Source organism: Lissotriton helveticus, chromosome 1_1, assembly GCF_964261635.1.
Source record: "Lissotriton helveticus chromosome 1_1, aLisHel1.1, whole genome shotgun sequence".
Classification (NCBI taxonomy): domain Eukaryota; kingdom Metazoa; phylum Chordata; class Amphibia; order Caudata; family Salamandridae; genus Lissotriton; species Lissotriton helveticus.
In genome coordinates, this window is record NC_136057.1 from 412,560,316 (window position 1) to 412,580,864 (window position 20,549).

The window sequence follows — 20,549 nt, forward strand, 5'->3', positions numbered from 1 at the left end:
CGCTGCCCGCTGCTCCTGGGAATTTCCCGCTGCTCGTGGGAATTTCCCGCTGCTCATGGGAATTTCCCGCTGCCCGCTGCTTCTTGGAATTTCCCGCCGCTGCCTCCCTGCGGCCCCGCCCCCCTGTGATTCCATTCGCCGCCCCGCTCCCGCCACCCAGCTGCTCCTCCCTCCCGGCTCCTTACTTATGACGCCCCCAGAGCGACCGCGCAGCGGACGTGCGCAGTTGGAGCACCGATTGAGCGCCGAAGGTGCGCCAAAGGTAAGCCCGTCTGCGCCCGCCCGCGCCCAGCGCCAGGACCCCTGGCCCTCCCCGCCGAGGCAAGACGACCCGACTGACCTACGACGCCGCCACTCTCAACGCACTCAATGCCGGCCGGACCCACGCCTGCTGCCGAGCCACCCCGAGACGCACCCACGGACCCTTCACCTGCTGCACCTGCAAGTTCACCTGCCTCCGAACCTGCCCCGCACCCGCCAAGACAAACACCAGCAGCAACCACCTCAAGTGCATCCTGATCAACACCCGCTCCGTCCACAGACACGCCGTGGAACTCTGGAACCTCCTCAACGCTACATCACTGGACGTCGCCTTCCTCACGGAAACCTGGATGAACGCCTCCTCTGCACCCGACATCGCCATCGCCATCCCGGACGGGTACAAGATCATCAGGAGGGACCGCATCAACCAGACCGGAGGTGGCATCGCCATCGTCCACAGGAACACCATCCGCATCACTACCGACGCCCAACGACTCCTTCGCCGCAGCCGAACATCTCCACTTCCAGATTCACACCGACCCTAAGACGACCCTCAGAGGCACCCTCGTCTACAGAACCCCGGGACCACGCACACAATTCAGCGAAGACATCACAGACTTCATCAGCCCGCACGCCCTCCCCTCCACTGACTACATCCTCCTCGGGGACCTCAACTTCCACCTGGAGAACAACAAGGACCGCAACACCACCGCCCTGCTGGAAAACCTCGCCAACCTCGGACTCAAGCAACTGGTCAACACCCTCACCCACTACGCCGGCCACACGCTTGATCCCGTCTTCTCTTCCAGCAAGTACATCACCTTCAGCCATGCCACCGGACTCCACTGGACCGACCACAGCTGCGTCCACTTCAGCTTCAAAAGATCCACGACCCACCACCACCCGCAACAGGTACCTCACAGGAATTGGAGCAAGATCACCGCAGACCAGCTCACCACCTCCCTCAGCCAGAGCCCACCCGCCAACACAACGGACCCCAACGAAGCAGCCCGCAACTTCACACAGTGGCTGACCGCCTGCGCTGACGACCTCGCGCCACTAAAGAACCCTCCCAGCAGACCCAGAAGCAAGAAGGCATCCTGGTTCACCGACGACCTCAAGGACTCCAAGAAGACCTGCCGCACCCTCGAGAAAGCCTGGCTCCTCGACCGGACCACCGACAACATGACCGCCCTCAAACATGCTACCCGCAAGCACCACCAGCTCATCCGCACCACCAAGAAGAAATCCCTGAAGGAACGACTGGACAACAACGCCCACGACAGCAAAGAGCTCTTCACTATCGTCAAGGAGTTCTCCAACCCCAGCACCGGCACCAACGACATCACTCCATCACAAGACCTCTGCGACTCCCTCGCCTCGTTCTTCCACCGCAAGATCGCCGACATCCACAACAGCTTCGGCGCCCCACCCACGCACCCAACCGTCGAACCAATGCCCCCCACCGCCACCCTTCGCACCTGGACCACGGTGACCACCGAAGACACAGCCCGCACGATGAACACCATCCACTCCGGATCACCGACCGACCCCTGCCCACACCACGTCTTCAACAAGGCAGACTCCACCATCGCACCCCAACTCCGGAACATCATCAACGCCTCCTTCAACACCGCCATCTTCCCGGAGAGCTGGAAGCACGCCGAGATCAGCGCCCTCCTGAAGAAACCTACAGCGGACCCCACCGATCTCAAAAACTTCCGCCCCATCTCGCTCCTCCCTTTTCCTGCTAAAGTCATCGAGAAGATCGTCAACAGACAGCTGACCGCCTTCCTCGAGACAAACGGATCCCTCGGCCCCTCGCAGTCCGGCTTCAGGGCCAACCACAGCACCGAGACCGCCCTCATCGCAGCCACGACGACATCCGGACCCTGCTCGACAAGGGGGAAACAGTGGCCCTCATCCTCCTGGACCTCTCCGCTGCGTTCGACACGGTCTGCCACCGCACCCTAGTCCAGCGCCTCAGCAACATCGGTATCCAAGAGAAGGCACTGGAGTGGATCATCTCGTTCCTCGCCGGAAGAACACAAAGAGTCCGCCTCCCCCCGTTTCGCTCCGAGGCCACCGAAGTCATCTGCGGCGTCCCGCAAGGATCTTCACTCAGCCCCACCCTCTTCAACATCTACATGAAACCTCTTGCAGCCATCGCACGCCAGCACAACCTCAACATCATCTCTTACGCCGACGACACCCAGCTGATCCTCTCCCTCACCAGAGACCCCGACACCGCCAGAACCTGCCTACACGAAGGGATGAAAGACGTCGCCGAGTGGATGAAGGACAGCCGCCTGAAACTGAACTCGGACAAGACGGAAGTCCTCATCCTGGGATCTTCGCCCTCCGCCTGGGACGACTCCTGGTGGCCCCCAGCCCTGGGCACCGCACCCAAACCAACCGACCACGCACGCAACCTGGGCTCCATCCTGGACCCCTCCCTCTCGATGACCAGACAAGTCAACGCCGTCTCCTCATCGTGCTTCAACACCCTGCGTATGCTTCGCAAGATCTTCCGCTGGATCCCGACCGAGACCAGGAAGACTGTCACCCAGGCACTCGTCACCAGCCGACTGGACTACGGAAACACCCTCTACGCCGGAACCACAGCCAAGCTACAGAAAAGACTCCAGTGCATCCAGAACGCCTCCGCCCGACTCATCCTGGATGTCCCCCGACGCAGCCACATCTCCAGCCACCTGAGGAACCTGCACTGGCTCCCCGTCGACAAGAGGATCACGTTCCGGCTCCTCACCCACGCACACAAGTCTCTCCACGACCTGGGCCCCAAGTACCTCAACGACCGCCTGACCTTCTTCACGCCCACCCGCCAGCTACGGTCCACCAGCCTCGCCCTCGCAGCCGTACCTCGCATCCGAAGAGCCACCACCGGAGGAAGATCCTTCTCTTACCTGGCTGCCAAGACTTGGAACTCCCTCCCCATCCACCTTCGGCTGACCCAGGACCATCTCGCCTTCAGGAAACAACTCAAGACCTGGCTGTTCGAGCAGTAGCATACCCCTCCCCCCAAGCGCCTTGAGACCCTCCCGGGTGAGTAGTGCGCTATACAAATGGCATGATTGAATGAGTCGCTAAATATCTTTTGCTATTCAAAAAGCTTTTTCTGAATCACGAGTGGTGTTAAGTAAATACTAAAATGATTTTTTTTTTGGGGGGGTTGCAAACTCTGAATTTTCAAACGTGTATGAAACAAGAACCAGACTTGCCGCTGCTAGATGTCTTCTTCTGGGAGGTGTAGCTCAAGCTGAAACCAGTATCGGTCACCTCTGAATTTGATATGAAGATGAGCGTAACTTCGGAGCCTTCAGACTTTATTGCGGTGGGAGGAATCTCTCCACATAGATTGCCTATAACAAGACAGAGCCACAGGGACAACAAATTAAAAACAGTCCGTTGAAAAACACTCATTAGGATGGTTAATATTAAAGCTTGTGATAGAAACTGCTTAGAAACGGCAGACGCAGTAAATAGAGGCATAGAATAAAAACAAGTTCGTAATATTCAGTGTGAATGTACCATGTACAGAACTCCTTTTAGCATGCTTTGCATTACCACGAGGAATGAATTCCCAATAATTAAGTACATTTAAAAAAAAATAAGAATCTGCTAAGTAAATCAATGTAGCGTTATTACATGGAATTAAGTCATTGTTCAATTTGTTTATATGAAAAAAAGTTCTTCTAAACCACACTTTGGTCATCATGTTTTCGCCTGGGTCCATTTAAAGACCAAATGCAAGTCACCAAAATAATCAAAACGTAGCTTTTCTTTTGACAGAAAGCAATCACGTGTTTACATTTTTCATTGCCAACACTGTTTGGGTACAATTGTTTACAACACATTAACATTATCAAACATTTCACCTTTTTAGGGACTGGTCTATTTCCTCTAAGTAAAGAACTTCGGTAACGAAATATCTGTAAGAGACAGTTTAGTTATAGATTCCTTACCTTAGAATTACCCCCAGGCGTCAGACTGGATCCAGAGAATTTTTTTGTCAGCCGTACCCTTGCGCGTCCATAGGTGGCATTGGTCGACTCTGCGTTAGTCTTGGCGTCGTGGTCGCCGTAATGACGCTGCGGTATCTACTTAGATGCTGCTCTCGTGCGCTGATGTCAGTTCTTTACACGACACTCCACGGCAAAAACGCAGAGCCATGCAAGACAATAACCACTGTAGCACAAAACTAGGGCCCTGAAAGGGAGTCCTTAACCCTAGAAGTCAGTTCGCAGAATGGGGAGGATGGGTGGGGCAGTAAGGAATATATAACCAATCTATGTCTCTTTGAATAGATACCCAGCATTACAAAGCCCTGAGGTGGGTCTGCATACTAAGTTTACACCAAAATGTCCTGTAGAACAGAACGGCCAAAGAAGCCATCTCTCCGGACCTGGCTGCCAAGGCCATAATGCTTTGTGAACGTGTGCAGAGATGCCCATGTAGCTGCCTGAGAGATGTCATTGAGGGCGACATCACGTCCCAAAGCAGTGGTAGCTGCTGTAGCCCTGGTGGAATGGGCACGCAGTCCCACTGGAGGCTCCTTCTTTGCCAAAGAATAGCAAGCTTTTATGCCCAAAATGACCCATCTATAGACGGTCTGTTTGTGCACCGCCCAACCTTATTTTGTGCCCACATAGCCAACAAAGATCTAGTCATCCACCCAAAAGGCATGTCCAGTAAGGTAGCCTGGACATCCCCGGAAAAACCAGTCGACCTCAGCCCGGTGTAGCGTCGAAGGGCTACCGACATTGAAATCGTCCTGCCTAGCGAGTCAGCGGTGTCCAGTCCACATCTTATGGTAAACTTGGCTGCAACTCTTCCCTCGGCGTCTGCACGGGAGAGCACGGCCCAGACCAACTCTGGGCACTGTTACAGCATCTGCGATCCCAAATCTGTCTCAGAGTGGGTGTAACGGCCAAACAGACATGCAGTGTTTACAGACCACAGTCCGAAGATGGCCCAGCTTTTTGGATTCCCTATCAGGTGGTACGTTAGGGAATGCACCATTGGACGTAGACACTTGGACCTTCAAGCTCTCAGGGGTGGGGTGCTGGGAGAGGAAAGAGGGGTCACCCGGAGCCGGGGGGGGGGGGGCGTCAGGCAATCATATCCTATCCACAGGAGCCCCTGTGTTGGGCTTGGATCAGGTGCCCAAAAGGATGTCAGTAAGGGCTTCACTGAAAGGCAGCAGAGGCCTGATGAGGCTGCTTCCGGTTGAAGCACCCTCCGTCAGGAGATTTGTCCTGACCGCCACCGTAGGTAGCTCGAGGTTGAGGGCCTCGACCGCCCTACACAACACCACAGCACCCTCCTCCCTAGCCCCGGTAGGAGGAGACAGCATGCCAAGGTGTGGGGAGGAATCCAGACCACTGGCTTCCCCCAACTCCTCTCTCCAGTCTGGTTCATCCAACTGGTCAGCTAATGGGTCTACAGACCCCTCCCAGTCCTCCTCACCCTCCTATGGTAGCCAATCTGGCCTGTAGAACAGAGGTACAAATGTACCGTTCAGCGTTGGTCGATGTTGGTCCGGCTCCGTGTCCAAGTAAGGGTGGAGGCAGGGTCGACGCTGGCTGGGGACACAACCAGCATCAGGTGCGGACGTGGTGCCGGTGGAATCGGTACCAGGAGAGTAGTTACAAAGTCGACCGGTGCTGTTCCGGATCCAGACATGGATCCAAGGGAACCCAGTTGTGCCCAGGCAGGAGCCGCCGCGTCGAAGGCCCAGCGCCCCCAGCTAAGACAGCAGGGTCTGAAGCACGCCGGTGGAGTCGGGCTGCCCAAAGATGGCATGCATCGCTTTGTAGAAACTCTGAAGCTGGGTAGGGGTGCTCCAGCTCCCGGAAAGGGAGGGAAACTCAGAGTGGACACTTCAACCTCGCATGAGGAGCCACGGGACAGGCACCGTTCGCATCCCTCATCGCGTCGGTCGACGGACAGGGAGAAGTCGAAGAGTGACGATGCTTCTTTAACTTCTTCTTGTGCTTTGACTTACCTGAGGAGAGCAAAGACTGATAATCAGTGGTGGTGACTCCGCGACCTGTCCCTCGACCTCCCAAGCGACCGGGACCTTGAACGGTGTGGAGCGGACTATCGAGCCTCGAGAAGCTTTTGGGACAGCTCCCACAGAGACTTCAGACTCATGGTTCGGCAGTTGGAGCACAACTTGGGATCATGGTCATGCTCCAGGCACCACAGGAACAGGCTGGTTGATTCCCTAACAGACATCAGCTTGCGACAGGTGTTGCAAGCCTTGAAGTTGGGCAGAGGATGACTGGACATCCCTGTGTGCCCCAGGAGACGGTGGCGACAAAAGTCGCAAAAAAGTCAGTCAAAAGTGACTGGAGGTACTGCTCTCTCCGGATCTGCGCTGGCTGGCACGGAAAAAGAAAGAACGGAGGGCGGCGTCTAAGTAGATACTGCAACGTCATTACAGCAACCACGACGCTAACGGCGAACGCCGAGTCGACCAACGTCACATATCGACGCGCAAGGGTACTGAGGACAAAAAAATTATCTTTATCTAGTCTGTCGCCTGCGGGTAATTCGAAGGTAAAGAATCTATAACTAATTGAATATTTCCGATATAATAGTTACCTGCAACTAGTTTAAAACATACAGCAGATGCACCAGGGACATCCAACTGCTAATCCAAGTGGTACCCCTCTCCTTAACATTGACAAAGAACCCCTTGGCCATTCTGTGCTTCAATAAATCAGAAATATATTTTTATAGGGGCTGAGCAGTGGTCAAAGTAGGCGGAATGTATTGAGAACGCCATTACAAAAAATCCACTACTTTTTATTAACTAGCATTCGCAGTGCACTTGGTCTCGCCTTTGGGATCTTATAAGTATTTAGCCATGCAGCTCATTATCCTGGCTGCTGAAACATCTACTGTTCTTCAACATGGAGGCTTTGAAACGAATAGGCAGGTTATTGCACTATACATTATTGCACAATACTGCAGCGTAGCATCGCTCACATGTATCTTCAGCACAATGACAAACCCCAGCTCACATGAATCACTACAACACAGGGAATACCCAATAACTTCCTATGATTTAAATATTTTTAATCACAGAAGCACGAGTAAAAGCAGGCACTGAGAATCTCTACTTGCCTTTTCAGTGTGGTGATGCGGGATCATGCACTGGAATGCATTTAACCCATTATGTCATGGTGATTCACCTGCAGAAAAGGTTCTGAATGCTCTCCTTTCAGAATTAATGACAAGGATGGTCATATCACCATAGTTGTTTTTAGTAAACACAGAAGTGAAGAGTCTAACTCTATAATTTTAGGATGGCTCCAGAACATGACACTTTGTGGCCTGCTGAGCTTTCTGTTTCTGAACATTGGTAAAAAGGCACAAAATACCGAAGCCTATTGGCCCTGCCAATGCTTGTTTTTATGTTGCCATTGCTAGGGTTGATTTACCATGTTCTAGTCCTGTAAAAATTAGGTAGCACAATAACAACACAACTGTACTTTCTTCAGCGAATTTGGAAGTCTAAAGTTGCTTTATCAACATTCAAACCTGAGACTTGGAAGAGTGAAAGGCTGTTTCAGTCTTTGTGGGAGTTGAACCCATGATCGAGACCACCATATGTGTCAGCGACGAGCATTCATATCTGACATTCCATATTCCTTGAGATTCTAAGCAATCTGGAGCATTTAGGAACACCCTGTCACATGATTTACAGTTGTACAAAGGCACAACTTGTGTGTTAGGGTAAGTGCAATTTCCAAACCACATGGTTTGAAGCTACATGTTTTCATGAGGTGATTTGGCGATTTATAATTTCAAGTAAATGCCAAGGTCTCTCGCAGCAAGGATGCATAAAGTGTTAATGAGGGTGGTGAATGCAATAGCAAGTGGCAGAGATGTTGTGCATGAGTTCACGATGCTGAGCTTTAAACCAGAGGCGTAACACAGGCCCCACAACCCTCTGTGACACAGGGATCATCCAATTCTTCAGGGGGCCCTCAACCCTTTAGAGAGGCCCCAATCATCCAGAGCCAACATCTGTGATATATGAGAGACTCACATTACATTCAGAAAAAGGGGGTGGCGGGCATCATTTTGCGCAAATCTACAGCTCTAAACACGACTGAAATGGCGGAAGGTGGCACACAGAGGCTGAGTACGAGCATTAGATTCAGGGCAGAGAGAAACAAAACACCAAATTACGGAACAAGCCGGAATGGGAATACATGGAGATGTCATGTAGCTCATATAAAAAGTATATAGGTTCTGCGCGCTTAGACAACATACACTGTAGGACTGGTGTCAGATGATCTCTGATCACCCCCACGGGTTATGTTAGCCTATTGGTCAAACTAGCTCACAGTGCTACTAGAATCTCCTCTTACCAAGGAGGGAATAGTTCCTGGAAACCATCGAACATGACAAACCTGATCCCTCAGGATAGTGGAAACAATATACTACTTTTCGCTCAGTCACTTGTGCTTAGTCTGTCTCAGAGAGATACGCAGATTAAACAGGCTGGGCATTTTCAATACGTATTTATTGAACAGTTGTTTTTCTGGTGTAGAATAGATGAGCTGCAACAACTGCTAGACAGTATAAGATATAAATGATTAGCAGTACTATAAAGGTAAATGGATGGTATAGTTCTACCATCTAAATACAACCGTCTCTACTAGCGCTTTGATTAAGTCCTATGAATACCTCCCTGGTTGCTAAGCTCTCAGCAGTCAGTATGGCTGTGAGCTCATTGACTCGTTCTCTCCACAAATATCATTTCTTGGTGTGGATCCGCCAATGAGAACAAGCCCTATGCCCTATGCTGAAGAACTATTTTACCTATACATTTTTACTCCTTTGCAATTTTAATGACCTACAACATATTTGCAATCTTTTAACATCTTTTAAAGGAGAAGCTGTATCTTGTGAACTAATGTTTTATTTGTTTGCAAAGGTTTTAATTAATCATGCAATAAAGTTATACCATACCATCTTAATATAATCATGAATACATTCAAGTATATAAAACACATGATAAAAAGATGCGCACTCCTAAGATGTCTCCCTAACTAGATGTACCAAAATTTACCTAGCCTGTTTGAAGGTGTCAAGCCAAGAAACCCTGTAGGATTTAGTCAACTCCATTACCTGAAGTGAGAGACTATGGGACCCCGTCCTGGTCTAGAGTTGGACACCCCGCAAGGGATGTTTTGTAGTGTTGTTCCTATGGTACCCGCATGCAGGACCTGTGCTTTTGGATAACATACACTGTGGGTCAGGTGGTAGAATAATTCTGTGCACCCCTACCACGTATGCTAGCCGTGTTTTGCATTAGCTAGCTCACAGTGCCACTAGAATCTCCTTTTATCTTTTAAAAAAATATATTTTTATTCATTTTATTTCACAAATTAAACACATCCCCACCTCCCCTTTTATCTCCTTTTATCAGAGAGATTAGTTTTTGGCAGCCTCAGAACACAACAAAGCCTGATTCCTCAGACTCGTGGAAACAATATACTACTTTTCACCCAGTCACTCGTGCGTGCTCATTTTCTCTCAGAGAGATACACGGAAGAAACAGTCGAGCGTGTTTACAATAAGAATGTATTGTACCATTCTTCTCGTGTAAAATATATGCACTGCTACAACTTTTACACAGTAGCAGAGATATAGGATCAGCAGTATAGGGAATAAAAAGGAATAGTACAGTTCTACCATTTTGCAATAGTGATAAACAGATACATGAATATAAATTGCATTTATAACAGATAGTGCGTACTCCTACGGAGCCTGTCTAGACGTACCTGTGTGTACTTAGCATGTGAGTAGGTGCAAAAGAGCCTATACCTAAGAGCTTAATGTTGTCTATGGGTGCTTACGAAAGACTAGTTTCTACGGGCAGGAATCTATGCAATGTTAAAGCGATTCTGTTATTTTACTGACCTCTGCTGGTAGTTTTCTATCCAACAGTTAAATAGATGTAGTTGCTAGAAAGAAAAGTCCCTAAACAAAAGCTGAAGCAGACAAGTCCTGGGAAAATGCTCTTGAGCCCACAAATTACATACAACAGATCGACCGAAAATCAACTGTTCCTGAACAGTTCATGCCGAGCTTAAGTTACCTTAGGCTGAAAAGTGAAGATGGTGGTTTCCTTTACTGGGTTAACAAAGGGAGAGGCACACAGTGAAACAAGAAACAAGCCCTTTAACCAGAGTGCCTGATACCTGAAAGAAACGTAAATGGGTACAATAGGTCAATTACAAATCTTAACACTAGCTGGGAGCCAGCATATGGCTTTAATTGATTGTCTTTGGCGGCTTCGTGGGGCGTGGCTTGGCAAGCCACGATGGCGGCTGTGTCCTGCTGAGGCACCGCGATCGGGCTAGCATCTTGCCCATTTCCTAAGATCGCCGGGAGCCTCAGCCCACACATTTTGCTCCACTGAGGCTTACCTGCTGTGGGCGACCTCTGATGAAACTGCGGGGGCTGCGGACGAGCGCCGATCACCGTCCCGTCCCTCACCGGATCCGGGCGCCGAGTATCTAAAATGGCGGGCGCGGCTCCCTCTACCAGCGGTGGGCACCACTGAGGGACTATCCTCGAGGCGACGGCACTCGGCGGAGAGGACGACTGGCGGCCCCAGACCTTCACCGCAGGGCAAAGAGACCAACTCACGAGCCCTTGCACCACTCCAGGTGATCTCTTGCGGTGACAGCCCGGTGCGCAAGATGGCGGCCGCCGTCCCGACGATCCACTAAACCGGCGCTCCTACACGACTGAGAGCCCACCCCAGCGCTGATCGGCCCACTGCCTCAAACTGACGGACGCCAGTGGGGGTACCACCTGTGTGCCGCTGGGTCCTCCGGAGACCTCGATCCCATCTGAGGGCGGCGAGTGTCGACCCCCTACCCCCCCCCCTTCCCCTCCTGTGACCCTCGGTGCCGGAGACCCGGCGGCCTCCTACCCCATCTGGGGCCCGCCGAGGGGTCGCGGACGGCGCCGGCCCTTGGTCGGGGGGGGGAGGGAGGCTCAGAACTCTTCTGCCGCATTGCGTGACCCAGAGGACCCGAGTGCCTGACTTTAAGATGGCGCCCGCAGAGGCCGAGACGCCGTGATCGACATGGACTTCACCCTGCAAGTGCGGTGCTCCACTGACCCCAAGACGATCACACGCCATACCGGAGTCGCTCATCGACCCCCTCCCCCCTCCCGGGCCCTGGTCGCCTGCTCGTCGACCCCCGGGGTCGCCTGAGGGGGTGGGATCGGACCTCACTGTCACGCACCCTGTCCCTGGAGAAACCTGGACAGTAGGCGCAGTGACCATCTGCTGTGCATCTCCTGACACCTGGGCTGTCACCCCCTCGCTACCGCACATCACTCTAGCAGAGGTCCTCTGGAAGGAGGGAACGCAGTGACCGCCCCGAGACCAAGGGAGGCTAGGGGCCCAACCTACTCTGAGCTACTGCCCACCCAGATATACAGAGGAGAGGTGGTTTACTGATTACGGAACGCGCGGAGGGCAGGGCCCCCCCCATCTCTAACTGCACTCATGGGGAAGACTAGACCCACGCAGACGATGACTGTCCCAGAGACGGCCCCCGAGAGGATGCCTCAAACGAGAACATGGACGCAAGCCAACGCGTCGCAAACCGACCCCACACTATCGGCAAAATTGGACCAAGTATTGGCGGCAATCGAATTATCCCGCCTATCAATGGAGGAGAGATTGGGCGTCCTGACGACGGACATCAGTCTAATCCGCGACGACCACCGCAAATTGGCGGACAGAGTGAAAGACGGAGAACGGATTGTGACCGAGCTGCAACCTGCGGTGAAAACACAGGAGGCGGAACTGAAGGAGGTCCTGCACCGCGTGGCGGCCCTCGAGGAACGCACGGTGGACCTGGAAGGGCGCTCGAGACGCTGTAACATCCGCGTCCTGGGCTTGCCGGAAGGAATTGAGAACTCGGACCCTCTTACGTACATGGAGCTCTGGACCAAATCTTTCACACCGGAGGCGGAAAGGTCAGCATTTTTTTCCATTGAAAGAGCACATAGGGTCCCGGCCCGGGCGCCCAAGCCGGGCCTCCCTCCGCGACCCATGTTAGCTAAATTCTTACATTCCCGGGACCGCGATGCGGTGCTTCATGCGGCCCGGACGGCGGGCCCCCTACAAGTGGAAGACCAACACGTTATGGTGTTCCCGGACTATGCCCGAGAGGTCCAACACCAGCGTTCCACCTACCTCGACGTCAAGTGGCGCCTCCGCGCAAATGACCTTCAATACTCCCTGCTGTTCCCGGCCCGCCTAAAAGTACTGCACAAGGGGAAAGCCCTCTTTTTCAACACGGCGGAGGAAGCACAGGACTGGACTGAGTTCCACTGCCCAATAATCCCTAATCCTGGACCCCAGAGAGCACGCAACAACGACTTCAGACGCTCCAGGAGACGAGGTGCGAGCCGCACTCGATCAGGCCGCCCCAAAAGCCAAACATCATCCCCCACGGGCTCGCCCGATCTCACGCAAATCACGCAAGAGCGACGAGAAGCCTTAAGAGCGGTGACTGGACTACACACGTCACCCATAGTGTCGGATTTGGAGGGTCGTCCGCACCTGTTCACCCCAGAGAAAGACCGGGACAGCGACGGAACAATGTCGGGAATTGGACCAATCTCCTCCCCCCTTGTTATGATACAAACCTCGGACGCTACCCTGGCCAATCAACCTGGCACCTCTTCATGATGAAAGAACTTTCTACTGTTATATCCTTTTCATGGTGACCTATTGTATTGCGCGGCGTCTAGGAGCCTAGACTGTTTTGTTTAATAATTGTGAGCGCTTGCGAGCGATAGACGCTTATCCTACCAGAGCCCGACCCGCGCACAGGCCCAGCAGCGACACACGCTGCCACCCCCGCAGATACCCGTTGTATTTTTTCCCCTAGTGGGACGTTTGTTTGGATATGCCACCTCCGGTGAAATATCCTCAGTATTGGGACTGTTTCCCGCCCAAAGTTCTGTTTACGGTTAATTCCCCGAGTCCCTCCCCCATGATTGTGGAAGCATGGCGCACTAGAAATACTCGGGACACGTACACACTGGCGGCCGTCGGGGGCTTCAAGGGGGTCCCTCTCCCACTCATGTCACCGTATGAATGGCGAACTCACGATCAGACATTAATATCCTCACACTAAATGTGCGAGGCCTGCACACGCCCAGCAAACGCTACACTGTCTACTCATACATTAAGCGTATGTCAGCCAATATTGCGTTCCTACAAGAGACGCATATGAACGCCACCGAACTCTCTCGCCTGCAGCTCAAATGGCGAGGGACCTTTTGTGCCACTCACTATTCAGCGTTTGCGCGCGGCGCGTTAATTTGGGTTAGGCCAGGTACTCCCTTTCGAGAGCTCCGACGGGTGATAGATAGAGAGGGCAGGTATGTGCTCCTAGAGGGAATACTTGATGGACAGGGTATACTCCTTGGCAGCATTTACGCCCCCAATATAGATCAGGATAAATTCTGGGACCACCTCACGGGCGTTCTGGCCCAGTTCACTACAGTTCCGTGGGTATTGGGAGGTGACTATAACTGCACGCTGGACCCCACCCTGGACCGCTCGCATCCTCCCCCCGCACATTCCCCGGCTCCCCGACAGGCAGAACTCTTCAGGGCATGGACCACGCACTGGGCACTCACTGACGCATGGCGACACCTACACCCACTGGCTCGCATTTACTCCTTTCACTCGAGCCCACATAACCTTAGGGTCCGCCTGGACCGTTTCCTCTGCTCTGCACCTATCCTCCCTAAGATCACTTCCATGGATTACCTGGGTCGGATCCTCTCGGATCATGACGCTCATATCATTCGTCTAACCTGGCGCCCCCCGCACCCACCTGTCCCCACCTGGCGCCTCCCTAGGGACTGCCTTTCAGATCCAGTGTTCAGAGACGCACACGAATCCAGTATCCGCGATTATTTCGCGCACAACACTAACACGGCATCGTCGGTACTGGTTGAATGGGACACGTTTAAGGTGGTGGCGTGAGGGGAATGCATCAAGCAGATGGTGGGAGTGCGTCGCACCTTGGAACGGGCGCTCCAAGCCTCGGAACAATCTCTGGCCGCGCTCACTAAACGGCTTGACGACTCGGAGGAACACGCTGTGCTCATGGCCAAGACGAAGACGGAGTATCAGTCTGCCTGCGCTGACCTCCGCAGATACAATTTTAGGGCTTACGCCTCTAGGGTTCATAAGGACAGAGACAAGACTGGAGCGCTACTAGCCTGGATGGCGAAGCAGGACACCGAAATCAAGCAGATCACGGATATTGTCAACCCGGATGGTGTATTGGTACGCTCGCAGGCCGAGATCCTCCTAGCGTTCCAGCGCCACTATACGCAAGTGTACGGGACCCCGACCCATTCCTCCCCATTCTCTGTGGACCGCTTTTTGGACCCACTGACGCTGCCCACAATCTCGGACATAGACAAGCGCGCCCTTGACGCCAGGATAAAACCTTCTGACATTACCCAGGCAATTCGCGCCATGTCCCGGAATAAAGCGCCGGGACTGGACGGTTTCCCGTTGGAATACTACTTGACTTTCTCGCCTCTAATAGTCCCCCATTTATCACAGGTGTTCGAGACGTCTCTTCATCTAGGGAGATTACCCCAGTCACTGCGGGAATCCGTGATTGTCACCTTTCCCAAACCCCACAGAGACCCACTCCACATGGGGTCGTATCGCCCCATCACGCTCCTGTCGGCCGACTGTAAAATCCTGGGGAAAATTCTGGCTGACCGTTATGCGCAGATCATACGCCCGCTGGTCCACCCAGACCAATGCGGCTTTGTCCCGGGAAGGAACACCTCCCAGAACCTCCGCCGAATCTTCCACATTCAAGACCAGATACGTGGCAGATTCCCCCGCGCCGCCTGCCTCATTATGGACCTGGAGAAGGCGTTTGACACCCTCACCTGGCCCTATCTCTTCTCGATCTTGCAGCGCCTGAATATCGGCCCAACGCTCATAGCGTACACACGCCTCTTGTATACCGACTTGACCACGCGGGTACGTATCGGGAAACGCATATCACCGGCGTTCGCAGATCGGCGAGGTACAAGACAAGGGTGCCCTCTGTCACCCCTCTTATTTGCGCTGGCAGTCGAACCACTGGCGATTCGGCTCCGTCGGGAAGGGATGGAATGGGGCATTCCACTTGCAGACAGCACGCATTGCGTGTCCATGTACGCGGATGATCTTCTCATTTACGTCCGAGACATCGAAACGGACATGACCCCTATAGGGACGGCGCTGGCGGACTTCGCAGAGGCCTCGGGACTACAGGTGAACTGGGACAAGTCCACAGTTTACCCCTTACACCCGAACCTACCCCCCCGGGAGGTCGGGCTTGGAGCGCACACCCTCTCATGGTCCCCGGAAGCCCCCCGTTACCTTGGTGTCCGCTTGTATCATTCCCCAGCTGACCTTTTCGAGGGGAATCACCGTAAAGCACTTGCCAGTCTACGCCCGGCGGTCGCTTTTTGGAATAAGCTCCCACTGGCCCCGATTGGAAGAATAGCTCTAGCCAAAATGATAATGCTTCCCCGACTCCTTTACCACTTCACGAATTTGCCGGTAATACCACCCAGATCCTTCTTCCGCGACGTAGACTCCCTCCTAGGGACCCTTATCTGGGGCGAGGGCCGCCATAGGGTCGCCCTGAAAACCCTTCAACTTCCTACGACACTGGGAGGGCTCGGAGCTCCGTCCTTCGAGTCATATTTCCTCGCGGCACAACTCCAATGGCTATCATACTGGACGGCGGACCGTTACCCTCAGGAGACTGTCACCTCGACGGGCAGAATCGCAACCCCGGAACTCACCCGTCTTCTTCTCCCGGGAACCAAGCCACGACGTACGTACCCCCTCCAGGTGGCGATAGCGCGTCGGTGCATGATGCGGATCCACCGAATGTCCCCTAATAGGCCTTCGTATTCCCCGTTGTTACCGTTGATAGGCAGCCCCAGGCAAGACTCCTACTTTACGGCGCCATTCTTCACCGAATGGTCGCGCTGCGGCATCACGGATCTGGAATCGTTATTTGAGGAAGGCCAGTTAAAGTCACTTGACCGCCTGACCGCTGAATACGGGCTCCCCCCGGGCCAATTCCTCAGGTATCGACAGCTGATTGCCGGATACCGGCCCCATTTTAACCTCTACACTGGCGAGCCAGACACGCATCCAGTAATACACGCTGTCCTGCGTATGGGGGTGGGACGCCACTTAGTTACCTGGCTGTATAAATCCATTCGGGAACTTTCACAAGCACCTCTGACAACCTTGCGGGCTACATGGGAGGAGGACATAGGTCGCGCACTACATGACTCGGAATGGACTAAAGCGCTCGAGGCCCCTAAACGCGTCTCTAGGAATGCCCGCTTCAAGAACATCCAATACTATATCCTACACAGGGCGTACCTCACCCCAGCGCGCTTACAGAAGTTCTATCCCTCCACACCATTCTTATGCCCCAGATGCTGCTCCCCCGCCGCAGACTTTCGCCACATGTTCTGGAGCTGTCCAGACCTTCACTCCTTTTGGCAAGCGGTACACAACACACTGTCTGACCTGACAGGTCTTACTACACTGTCCACCTGGGAATCCAGCGCATTAGGTATCCTCCATGTCCCTAAGCAAGCCCCAGTGCATAGGCGCTTCGTGTCCTTAGCGCTCCTGCTGGCGAACAGATGCATAGCCATGCGTTGGCGATCCCCGGAAGGTCCCCCTATAGCAGCATGGACGGGGGCGGTCAGTAAGTGGGCGGCGGCGGAGGAGGATGCTCTTAGAGAGGAAGAAGCCAGGGGCGCGCGTAAATTTCCCATTTCCATGGAATGGGCCATGCTTCTCTACAGTTTTCGACAATCCACGCGAATGGGTGTCCCCCCTACTCCTTCTCCCCCCCCGACCCGAGAAGACCGTTTACGTCTATCTGTTGTCCCCCTCCCTGAGGCAGGTTCCGGATACCCCCTGCATCCTGATTAACTTCCCACCCTTCTGGAGTGCAGGCTGAATAGCTCCTTGGGCTCGTTTCCCCCCGCCCCCCCCCCCCCCCGACGCCCATCGCCGATATTTCCACCACACTAGCGCCCACACGCTTCCCCCCCACGGTTTTGTCCCCCCCGTTTTCTGGTACCACCATTACATGGACTGTACAGGCCCCGCCCCACCGCCCTTTGAGACGGGACATTATATTCCTGTTAACATACACTGTCCTCCTTGCTATACAAGTTCATTGTCTTCTGACCTGCACACATGGTTGCATGGTATGTACTGATTTCTGGAGGGAATGGATATTTGTACCAGTTGTTTAAACGAAAAACACGTTGCACGCATGGCTGAATGTTGAGGCCACGTCAGCGGCTTATTCACGATGTACCGTATACTTTGATGCAACAATAAAACAAATTTAAAAAAAAAAAAAAAAAAGTATTTGGCGGCTTCGTAGTGAGACCGAGTTATTCCTTTTGAGAGGTGGTAACTTGCTATTCACAGTGCTTTCAGTGACAGACTGGAATTTCGTAACACTTTAAATACAAATGTCACTATTCCCCATTGTGCAAACCAGTATCAAAGTCTGTGACAGGCTGGTTACACAGACATTTTCAGCAATCTCATTAACCAACTGAACTTCAATGTAAATGAGTGTATTTCCCATCAAGTGGTTTAACTTGCATTTATTTTTCCATTAATGTTTATGAGTTATATTTTATACTTATTTACCCGATGGTGAAAGACAAAAAAGTAGTTTAGCCATTCTTCTAGCCCCGCCCAATTGCACTCAATATAACATTTTCCAGACTTTTTGTGGTATCTTCCACGTATAAACTCCCCCGGCGCCTCGCATGTAATTGAGCTGCTCGCGGTGACATCACTTCGAATGTCACCGCGATCAGCATTCCAAGGCGAGCGCCGGGGACTGTGTGAGGCGGCTCGAGCAAACAAGGCTGTGGCTGGGGTCACAGGAGTTATCACTTGTGTAATAAATACTTCCTTTCAATCACCATCCTGAGTCTTGGTCTTCCCTTGGTGATTGCCACACTGGCGACGAGGCTGAAGCCTTCCTGTGACCTCAACACGCCCAGAGAACGCGAAGGTGCACAGCTGACCGGAAGATAATGAAGCGGGCGCTGGCGAAAGCTTCTGATCGCCGCGGCAACAAGTGGTGACAGTCCGGAGGATCTAAGGGTACTGGCAGCGGTGAGCGGAACCAGATGTACTGAAGAAGAGAACCGCCCTGAAGTAAGGTATTCCCCTATGCTCACTGCGCGCAATCCAGCAGCACCCCTACGGATTACCTCACGCAAGCGCTGGCATTTGAGAAGCGTTGGTATCCCAGGAATTAGAACGTGCCTCAGCCTGGCGAGCAGAGACAAATAGTATGACTCTCGAGGTACGATGTGAAATGAAGGTGCGAGCTCCGCTCGAGCTTAGTCAGTGACGGACTCTCACGGAATAGACTTTCCTAAGAGACTTTCGTCGCGCATACTTCAAAGCGCGAGAGAGCAGCGTTGTGTGTTGACACCTCGGGGGGCGTGAAACCGTAAAGAAAAACCACCCTCCTCAGACAGTGATACCTACTCGAGAGAAGCACACACAAGGCAGCGCGTTAGGAAGATTAGCGCGGTTGGTGTGTGAAGACTCCCACCACGCGGGATGTCAGAGTGTTGTACATCGGGCTGCTAGTGAAGTGACCCATGCTTAGCGCTGCGAGGATGCGAGGAGCATTGATGGCGGAAGGAAGGATGATGAGCGGCACGTCGGAGGGCATCTAGAAGCGCAACGCGGGAGGGAGAGCAGTGCATAGGAGCACAGCATTTCGTGGTGAAATTCGAAGCATTGTACTTTGATTACTTTGAGTTCAAGTGACAACACGGCGTGGGAAGTGCAGAACGTGAGGGAGCGTAGCCGTGGTGCAGTAGCACGAGCAGGGGGACAACATTTGACTGCACATGGGTTTTCTTCTGAAAAGTGCTCAGCCAGATGCATTGAGGAGTTCTGGTTGATTTTCTCTCCACCACAGGCGTGGGAAAAGTCAGGCTACACTGAGAAGTGGTCGGAGCGTAATGTGGTACATCAGTAAAACGTGACAAATACACCCAGCACCATACTACACTCGAAGTTCTACACTTCAGCCCTTTGTTTTAAGGATTGTACGAGCATTTTTTCTCTCCGTCTGCTCTTGTGTAATGTCACTGGAAGGGACTTGAATTGAAGGAGGTGTACTTTTCATGGTGTATGCTAACCTACCTTTTCTTTCTAGCGTCACTGTATCTTGAGGGTGCGTATTTTCCCTGGGTGCCAGGAAGGGAAGATTTAGCACCTAGCATGCAGAGTGTGACCCCCCCCCTTTTTTCTTGACCACCCCTGGGGATCCCAATATTCAGTGGAAAAAATGGAAAAAGGTGTTCTTAAATTATGCCACTGTTTGCGGGCCAAACCTGGGTTTGGAAAGAAAGGTTGCATTATTAGCCTATTATCTAGGTGCGGAAGGTGAGGAAGTCCTGGATCATCTCCCAGATTTAGGGACGCAAGAGGCTAGAGGTCTGAACGAGTTTGAAGTGAGTCTTAAGAAGTTGGATTTACACTACCTTCCTAAGACAAGCACGATTATGGAGAGGTACCATTTTGGGAAGAGAGCCCAAAAAGAGGGAGAGTCGATAGAAGATTTTGTGTCCGAGTTGAGGAAGCTAGCCGCCACTTGCAAATTTGGTGGAGCAAGTGAAGAAAGAATCAGGGACCAATTTGTCTTAGCGTGTAAGATGGAACGAGTACGCGAAGAGCTATGGCTCAAGGACGACCCGCCACTGCGGGAAGTGCTCATTATAGCCAAGCAGGTGGAGCATATGCTTCAGTGCGTCAAAGAAATAAAACAAGACGCAGGGGAGAAGAAGAATGAGGAAAGGGCCAATGTCAGTGAGGTGGTGACTGAAGGTGAGGTTGTGTCGGTAGTCAAAGGCCAGAAAATAGCGAGTAAAGAATACAAAGAGGGCAGGCCGGGGGGAACGTTTAGAGGCACTTGCTATAGGTGTGGCAAGCAGGGGCACCTGGCCAACGACAGAGAATGCCCCGCTCTCAGGTTCACGTGCAACAAGTGTGGGAAGAAAGGACATTTCAAGCAGTACTGTAAGAGTGGGCAAGGAGTCAGCAGGCAAAGCAGAGACAGGACGAGTGTGGTGTGCGACGAGATTGTTGT

General features: G+C 52.8%; 1 protein-coding gene across 1 annotated transcript in view; it reads right to left on the minus strand.

The window, feature by feature from the left end:
* Positions 1 to 20,549, minus strand: part of OVCH1 (ovochymase 1) — a 1,371,455-nt gene that overhangs the window by 307,227 nt on the left and 1,043,679 nt on the right. Inside the window, exon 26 of the mRNA XM_078673763.1 lies at positions 3,504 to 3,644. Within this exon, the coding sequence (XP_078529889.1) occupies positions 3,504 to 3,644 (141 nt within the window). The remainder of the gene's footprint in view (positions 1 to 3,503; positions 3,645 to 20,549) is intronic.